Source organism: Leucoraja erinacea, chromosome 15 (genome assembly GCF_028641065.1).
Source record: "Leucoraja erinacea ecotype New England chromosome 15, Leri_hhj_1, whole genome shotgun sequence".
Taxonomy (NCBI): Eukaryota; Metazoa; Chordata; class Chondrichthyes; order Rajiformes; family Rajidae; genus Leucoraja; species Leucoraja erinaceus.
In genome coordinates this window covers 3,212,573-3,222,122 of record NC_073391.1, presented here as the reverse complement: position 1 = coordinate 3,222,122, position 9,550 = coordinate 3,212,573, and the positions used below count along the sequence as shown (strand labels likewise).

Genomic DNA, 9,550 nt, shown 5'->3' with positions numbered 1-9,550 from the left:
GGCCTTTACACGATATTTATACTCAAAAGACGACCAACAGCAGTAGATTAATGTGGCTTTGTCTTGAGCTAAATATAAGCAAACCCAAAAAAAAAGTCAGGGATTGCACTTTTTCCCCCAACAGAGATGGCTGTTCACTATCATCCAGCAGGAGCCAGTGAGGTCATACAAATACCTGGGACCTCACAACCTGCTAAGTTTTCCTTTAACAGGAAATCCATTTAAAAAGTGATCCTCAAAGTACTTATTTTACTACTCAGGAAGCTGAACCAAAGGCATTCTCACTACATTCTACTACTCAAGAAGACCTTCATCTTTCACTAGCTGGTCCCTCCAAATGCAAAACAGAGGTGAATGTGGTAGTTTAATTGTCACAGTCTTTGAAGTTAACCGCAGGATTCTGCACTGTTTCATCCCCTCAAAGTTGTTGCAACCTTCATCCCCATGACTGTAATGCTGTCACTGCTCATGAACATATGAAATGTCTAATGCACTTTTTTTAATTGAAGTTAGAAAGCATTTTAAAACTATTGCTATGTGTTGAATGTTGATGTGGTGATTGTGCAGTGTGTCTGTCCCAGTGTGTCAGTTGATTGCAGTACATGCTTTTATGTTTGTTGATTGTGTCCCTTTTAAAAAACAATGAAATTGCCCCTCGGGGACGAATAAAGCCTTGCATGAATTGATTAATGTGGTAATTGAATCAGGGCTGCACGTCATACACAAGGAGATGACCTTTGATGATAAGTCGCTCAATGTGTTGACCATGTTGCTGAGTTTGCATCAATCACCCAGGTTTCAGTTTATTGTCACATGTACCGAGATACAATGAAAAAGCTTGCATGCTAACCAGTCTGTGGAAAGACAGTACGTGATTGCATAGAGTCATAGAGTGATACAATGTGGAAAGAGGCCCTTTGGCCCAACTTGCCCACGCCGGCCAACAATGTCCCAACTATACTAGTCCCACCTGCCCACGTTTGGCCCATATCCCTCCAAACCTGTTCTAACCATGTACCGGCCTAACTGTTTCCCAAACATTGGGAAAGTCCTTGCCTCAACTACCTCCTCTGACAGCCTGTTCCATACACCCACCATCCCTTGTGTAAAAAATTTACCTCTCAGATTCCTATTAATTATTTTCCCCTTCACCATAAACCTATGTCCTCTGGTCCTCGATTCACCTATTCTGGACAAGAGACTCTGTGCATCTACAAGTATCAAGAAGGGTCCCGACCCAAAATGTCACCCATTCCTTCTCTCCAGAGGTGATGCCTGTCCCGATGAGTTACTCCAGCATTTGCTGTCGATCTTCGATTTAAACCAGCATCTGCAGTTCTTTCCTACACACTGTGCATCTACCCGATCTATTCCTCTCATGATTTTATACAACTCTATAAGATCACCCCTCATCCTCCCGTACTCCAAGCTGTAGAGTCCCAGCCTACTCAACCTCTCCCAATTGAGCCAGTAACAGTGTATAGACATATGATAAGGGAATAACGTTTAGTGCAAAGTAAGCCAACAAAGTCTGATCAAGGATAGTCCGAGGGTCACCAATGAGGTAGATAGCAGTTCAGGACTGTTCTCTGGTTATGGTAGGATGGTTCAGTTACTCTATTATGTCAAGTATCCTATTGGACTTTGGGATACTAAAGATTTTACCTCCACACTAGTGCACCCAGATACTGTTGATGATTCCTTCAAAGTCAAATTCAATGGCCTACCCAGACGCCGGTGAGCAATCTCATTCAGCCCCAGTAACCCTGAAATACAGTGCTCTGAACATGGCAATGTGCTGCTGTCGGAGGCAGTGATGTGTCTAACTGTGCTCAGTGCCTCCAGCTGATTACATTTGAACAATCCTGTTGCTGATCTTTGGGGACCCTAATTCTAATTGATTTAGGGGTCCCTGGACAGAGTCGAGGCAGGAGGTATAGGGACAGGTGTTGCATCTGCTACAGTTGCCTCTTTGTGGTCTCAGCATTTGATTCTAACACCCTATTTCCAAAGCTGTTCTCTGAAATGATCCTGTGATCATATGCTGGCCCATAATCATATCTGCAACATAATGTCTCCTGCAATATAAGACGGTATAACAAACAGTTTTGGGAACAAGTTGAACATCCTGACAAGTCCTGTTTGATAACTCATTCCCATGACATTCCAATCCGTAGACATTCCCTGATATACAGGCACTCCTGATAAGACCCTTTGTTGATATCAATCACTATTGGGCATGTAACAACAGACTAATAGATAAGCTTTTATCTCTGCAACTGTGTGGCCCACTCTCTCGTCTCTATCACTGACTTTCAACATAGTCAAAACAAATGGAAAGATTCAAAGGATGATTGTGCATCAACTATCTCAGTCCATGTTTAATTTGCGTTTGCTTTTTGAAACATTCATTATTTTGTTAACATGTATGAATCCTGGCAATATCTTCCAGGGTTGCCAAATCATCTGTCCTTATGATAAGGTTAGCAATGCACGAGAATCCATTACAAAAAGTCTGACTTTTACTAGAATAAACTGGACTATTTTACCAATGTTTCCACGAATAAGGCAAACTGCTGACTTTCGGTGTCAGACATTTCTTCACTTTCTCCGCTGGCATTTTATTTCAGAAGCGTTGTGTTGCAGATTATGGGGCCAGCATTTGATTGCAGGGTCATTTCATAAAACAGCTTGGGAAGTGGGTTATTTTAAATCAAATGCTGAGAGTGCAAGGATTGTGAATTTATAAAAATCAGTGCATCAACACCGAGCAAAACCTGCCAATTGAAAAAGGAGAAATGGAATGATTTGATCACTTCGAATACATTAAAACAAAATCCCACGGCTGCATTTTCCCACAAACATGAGCAGTTATTACTAGAACCTGAGCTTGTAGTTTGATTGAACAAAACAATCAAATTTAATAAGCTTACCATTGCAATTTCTGCAAGTGAGGTTTTCCACACCAGGGCATTAGAAATGTCCTCATTCTTCAGGGAAAGAGGGTTCCCCTCCCCAACTATAGATGAGGCTCTCACCAGGGTCTCTTCAATACCCCGTAACATTGCTCTCACTCCCCATCCCCCCCACTCGTAACAAGGGCAGAGTCCCCCTAGTCCTCACCTTTCACCCCACTAGCCGTCACATACAACAAATAGTCCTCCGTCATTTTCGCCACCTCCAACGTGACCCCACCACTTGCCACATCTTCCCATCTCCCCCCCCATGTCTGCTTTCCGCAAAGACCGCTCCCTCCGTAACTCCCTGGTCAATTCTTCCCTTCCCTCCCGCACCACCCCCTCCCCGGTCAATTTCCCTTGCAACCGCAACAGATGCTACACTTGTCACTTAACCTCCCCCCTCGACTCCATTCAAGGGCCCAAGCAGTCGTTCCAGGTGTGACAGAGGTTGGAAATTGGAGGAGCAGCACCTTATATTTCGCTTGGGCAGTTTGCACCCTAGTGGCATAAACATTGACTTCTCCGAAACGTTGCCTATTTCCTTTGCTCCATAGATGCTGCTCCACCCGCTGAGTTTCTCCAGCAACTTTGTCTACCTATTGCAATTTCTGTGTTTGAAATAATTTCAAAAGTGCTGCCTGTTTATGACTTGGAGAAACATTTGAAATTTTAATGACGGTATGCTGAACATTCTCACACCAAGTTCACAGCACTCGCTGATCCATATAATGAGTTGTTTTGGAAGGAACTACAAATGCTGGTTTATATCGAGTATGGACACAAAGAGCTGGAGTAACTCTGCAGGTCATCCAGTATCTCTGGAGAGAAGGAATTGGTAATGTTTCAGGTTGAGTCCCTTCTTCAGACTGAGTCAGGAGAAAGGGAAACAAGAGACAGAGACGGTGATGTCGAGAGATATGGAACGACTGAATGAAAGATATGCAAAAAAGTAACAGTGATAAAGGAAACAGGCCATTGTTAGCTGTGACCTAGGTGAAATCGAGTTACAGACAATGAGACTCAACAAGACGACTGGAGCTGATACGACTTGGGTGGGGGAGGGATGGAGGGAGGGGGAATCCAGGGGTTACTTGAAGTTGGAGAAATCAAGATTCATACCGCTGGGTTGTAAGTTGCCTAAGCAGAATATCAGATGCAGTTCCTCCAATTTGCGTTAATTGGCCTCGTTATGACAATGGAGGAGGCCCAGGACAGAAAGGTCAGTGTGGAAATGGGAGTGCGAGTTAAAGTGTTTGGCAACTGAGAGATCAAATAGGCCCTGGCAGACTGTGTGCATTAGCCCAATCTACGCTTGGTCTTGCCGATATATAAGAGCCCACAACTTGAAACTCACAGCCATGGGAGTTTGTATACTCTTCTGCAAGTGCTTGATGTTAGACTGTCTGGATGTTTACAGCTTCCGGACACAGTAAAGCATTTTATAGCCCGCAAAATACTTTTGAACAGTGTGTAAGATTACACATGCGTATATCCTGGAATCAAAATCTTTGGTGATAGAAGACACAGAACGCATTGCTACATCTTGTGATGATTTGAAAGTGTTGTTACATTTTATTCATGTTTTTATGAAGAGTACCTTGTCAAAAATATGTTCAAATTATTAGTATGAGATAACGCTGTGGTTATCTGTACGGTTATCCAGATTTGGTGGGAGGCTCTAATTAAATAGATATAACCCAGGGATAGGCCATTTATCTTTCAGTGATAGGAATCTTTAATATGCTCAAAGGATTATCCACTGTTCGACAAGTTAATTTACAATTGTCTCTGACTTTACTTCCTCATAAGGCAGCAATAGAAAGTAATATTCCAAGGACAGATATGAAATACTGTTCATTGAAAAAACATATTGAGGGAGTATGATGATAATATTTTATGATCTGCAGCCTTCGGTAAACATATAAATGCTGGAAGATGCCAGTTGTAAATGTTCATAATCTGCTGTGTGGCTGAAACCAAGGAGCTGCCCTTCTGAATGGGTTTGTGAAATACCTGAAGAACTTTGAATCTATAGTTGGTGATTTTGCCTCTGTAGCTTTTTCCAGGTATAACACTGTATTGTGCTGATTAGCATTCCAAAGATGGAGGATAATTCAAATCATTTACTGACAAACCAGGAGGTGAACAGATCATTTTTCACATTTTTTTCTGAATTCAGGACCTCCGACCAAATCGTCACAGTCACTATTGAGTCCGTGGTACTTGGGACGGTTTTTCTGATCTCCATGTTGGCTAATGTCTGCATGATCGTACTTGTGGTAAAGGGCAAGAAGCTGGCCAATTTTCAGTGCTTTGTGCTAAACCTCTTCTTGGCTGATATTGTGTTTGTGGGGGTCACCCCAGTCATCATCACTGTTCGCTGGACTGAATCCTGGACCCTTGGACCTCACGTGTGTCACATACTGTTCTACATCATGGCCACAAGTGGCTGTGTGACCATCATCACCTTAGCTGCCATTAGCGTCGAGAGATTTACCGCCATTTTGAGTCTGCGCTTGAGGTCTCCTCTGCATTTCAAGTGGGTGACTGCAGTTGTGCTGACCATTTGGTTGTTTTCAGCCGTTACATCTCTGCCGCTGTGCCTTTATTTTCAGATGATGACTGTTCAGGTTAAAGGCCAGGTAAGACTGATCTAAATCATTTAATGTGTCGGAAGGTTTACACCGAAGATAGACACAAATTGCTGGAGTATCTCAACAGGACAGGCAGCATCTCCCGAGAGAAGGAATGGGCAATGTGTCGAGTTCCTTCTCTCCAGAGATGCTGCCTGTCCCGCTGAGTTACTCCAGCATCTTATGTCTATCTAAATAATTTAATGTCAGTCCAGCACATGGCAATCTTGAAATATTAATAAAGATTTGCACTGAAGGATTTGAAATTATCATTTTAATCCCAGGTCTACAACAACACAGAAGGATTGGCTTAGACAAAAATGCTGGAGAAACTCAGCGGGTGAGGCAGCATCTATGGAGCGGAAATAGGCAACGTTTCAGGTCGAGACCCGAAACGTTGCCTATTTCCTTCGCTCCATAGATGCTGCCTCACCCACTGAGTTTCTCCAGCATTTTGTCTACCTTCGATTTTCCAGCATCTGCAGTTCCTTCTTAAACAGAAGGATTGGCTTTTGTTATATCAATGTCACAGCAGTTGACTGTTCGGTCTCTTGAAGCTCAGCTTAATTTCTTACTGTAAACTCCACATTTTGATTAGGTTTTTATCAAATGCTTCGGGAGAAATAGAGTAATGGTGAGAGGGGTGAAATTTGTTGCTTGAGAAGTTCTGCATAAGGATTTGAATTCCCAAATCCTAATCAGCTGATGATACAAGAAGAGATGCAGTTTGGAGTAGAACTGTTCAATTAATTTTGTGCATGCCATGTCTGTGGTAAAGATCAGATACTGAATTTCAGACTTTTACTGGTGTTTTGAAGATTATATTCTAAGCTTCTATTAACTTTATCATGAATCTTGAAAAGCAGCAGTGTTTTCCCCTCTTATATCAACTGTTCTAACTCGTTATTCATGAAGAATCGAAAAATGGGAAATATGTAATAAATATAAAAAGATAAGAGAAATACTCTGGAGGGTTATCGAATCTTAAAGTTAGAAAGGTCATAGAGTGATAGAGTGTGGAAACAGACCCTTCGGCCCAACTTGCCCATACCGGCCAACATATCCCAGCTACATTAGTCCCACCTGCCTGTGCTTGGTCCATATCCCTCCAAACCTGTCCTTTCCATGTACCTGACTAACCGTTTCTTAAATGATGGGATAGTCCCAGCCTCAACTACTCATCTGGCAACTTCATCCACACACCCACCACCCTTTAATTAGACTCCGAATTAAATCTTTTCATCTTCACCTTGAACCTATGTCCTCTGATCCTTGAATCCCCTACTCTGGGCTAGAGACTATGCATCTACCCGATCTATTCCTCCCTTGATTTTATAGAACCTCTATAAGATCACCCCTCATCCTCCTGCGCTCCATGGAATAGAGACCCAGCCTATTCAACCTCTCCTTAGAGCTCAGACCCCCTAGTCCTGGCAACATCCTTGTAAAATTAACATATGATGAATTTGGCATTTTGGTATTTGTGCATCAACCCAGATTAAGCAACTATTTTTCTCACATACTCTTTCAGCTGGAGCTAACAAAATAGGTATATTTTTCAGGAACTTTGTTTTATTTGTAGCCACTGATGTTTAGAAGCTGATGAGGGGCCCAATGGATGCACTTTGTACACATTTAGAGAGCAGGCTCATTTGTAAAACCAGTGAGAGTGGATGCGAGGGGAAGATGTGAAAAAGCCCTTGCGTTTGGGACATCAGCATTAATTCATAACAACTCAACTCCAGAATTGTTGGGTTGTAGTTGAATAAAATAACTTATTAATTCAAAAACACGCAGCTACCTCCAAAAAAGGACTTTATAATTATTCAAATTTTCTTATATCGACGAAACGTAACGTCATCCTAACTGAGGTCAGCATAAAATCCTACAATTGATTGTACAGGTACAATCAAATAGTGTAAAATAACTCGGACGCATTATGTTGAAAAATGTCCTTGTACTGAAAGTACTTCAAGTATATATAAACAGCAAAGTAAAGCCTAATCATATATTGGCAGCTGTTTGTAGGTGATCCCTGTGTTACGAGCGTTCATGTGAAGGAAATTTGTCCTTGCACAATTCACAAATGGCCATCGCCAAACGCGATGGCAGACGATGTGCCTTTGCGGCACGTCATATCATGCTCTCGATCATTTTCTCGCAATGAAATTTTCTAGGAACATTAAACTATAACATTTTATTATTAATGTTTAATGTTTTATGTGTCATTCTTAATTGTTACTGTATGTCGTGTGGAGCACCAAGGCAAATTCCTTGTATGTGAACATACTTGGCCAATAAACTTATTCATTCATTCACATAACATGGGGGTCACCTGCAGTAAGAAAATGTGCAAATAATTTCCTCATGTCTCTGTAGCTTGCTAATCGTAGCAGCCGAAACAATGGGTCAGGCAACTGGGAACGTGCCTAAAATGGACTTGACCGACATTATACTTTAGAGGTCTTTAAAATGATGAGAGGGATAAACAGAGTTGATGTGGACAAGCTTTTCCCTTTGAGAATAGGGAAGATTCAAACAAGAGGACATGACTTCAGAATTAAGGGACAGACGTTTAGGGGTAACATGAGGAAGAACTTCTTTACTCAGAGAGTGGTAGCGGTGTGGAATGAGCTTCCAGTGGAAGTGGTGGAGGCAGGTTCGTTGGTATCATTTAAAAATAAATTGGATAGGCATATGGATGAGAAGGGAATGGAGGGTTATGGTATGAGTGCAGGCAGGTGGGACTAAGGGAAAAAAGTTGTTCGGCACAGACTTGTAGGGCCGAGATGGCCTGTTTCCGTGCTGTAATTGTTATATGGTTATATGGTTATATTAACCTTACTGAATTATTTTTTAGAACAAGGTTGAATTAAGTGCAAATCTTTAGTTTGGTGTGGTTTATTATTGTCATGTATAGAGATGCAGTGAAAAGCTTGATCTGTGTGCTAACCAGTCAAACCATAGCGCACACGAGTATAATCGGACACAAGTGACAAAAGAGTGAAATGATTGTCACAGGGCTGCCAACTCTCACGCTTTGAGCGTTACACTCACACATTTCCAGCCAATTCTCACGCCCTCACGCTGAAGACTGAATTCTCACGCTGTCTTCAGTCCCTGCACAGCAAAGATCCTATAGCAGAGCTAAAGAGCCTTTGCTGCACAGTTTGTCTCTTTGCGCCACATGACAGCGATCTGCACGGATTGGGGAAGCGCGTCGGTCCCGGGCAGCGGGTGTCAGCGCTTTTGTGCGCCGTCTGCGAGCGCTGCGCTTCCGGGGCAACCTCGCTCCCTCCCGCCCTCCCTCCTGCCCTTCAACACACGGCAGCGCCAGCGCCGCCAATCCACGCTGCACCGTGCCCCCCAGACTCCCCGGGCGGTGGCCGGGGAAAGAGAGGGAGGAGAGACGGAGGGGAGAAAGAGAGAGAGAGAAAGAAAAAAAGGGAGGGATGGAGGCAACGAGAGACAGGAGGAGGGAATGTAGTAGGGGATTGAAGGAAGGGAAGGAGAAAGGGGAGAAAGGGGAGAAAGAGGAAGTGTGAGGAAAAAGAGGGAGGGGGAAGAAAGAGGGGGAGGAAGGGGGGAAGGAAAGGTGTGTGTGGGGCTTGTGTGTGTGTGTGTCTGTGTGTGTTTCCCTGTGTGTGTGTGTGTGTCCTGTGTGTGTGTTTCCCTGTGTGTGTGTGTGTGTGTCTGTGTGTGTGTCTGTGTGTCTCTGTGTGTGTGTCTCCCTGTGTGTGTGTGTGTGTCTCTGTCTCCCTGTGTGTGTGTGTGTCTCTGTGTCTCCCTGTGTGTGTGTGTGTGTGTGTGTGTCCGTCTCTCCCTGTGTGTGTGTGTGTGTGCTGTGTCTGTGTGTGTGTCTCTGTGTCTCCCTGCGTGTCTGTGTGTGTGTGTGTCTCCCTGTGTGTGTGTGTGTGTGTCTGTCTGTGTCTCCCTGTGTGTGTGTGTGTGTGTGTG

The 9,550-nt window shown here is 43.4% G+C and overlaps 1 protein-coding gene across 1 annotated transcript; it reads left to right on the top strand.

Annotated features, from left to right (window-relative positions):
* The first annotated feature begins 4,334 nt into the window (after positions 1–4,334).
* Positions 4,335–6,089, top strand: LOC129703903 (free fatty acid receptor 4-like). Its single transcript, XM_055646604.1, has one exon. The coding sequence runs from the start codon at positions 5,063–5,065 to the stop codon at positions 5,615–5,617; it is 555 nt and encodes a 184-aa protein (XP_055502579.1). The 5' UTR covers positions 4,335–5,062; the 3' UTR covers positions 5,618–6,089.
* The last annotated feature ends 3,461 nt before the right edge of the window (positions 6,090–9,550 follow it).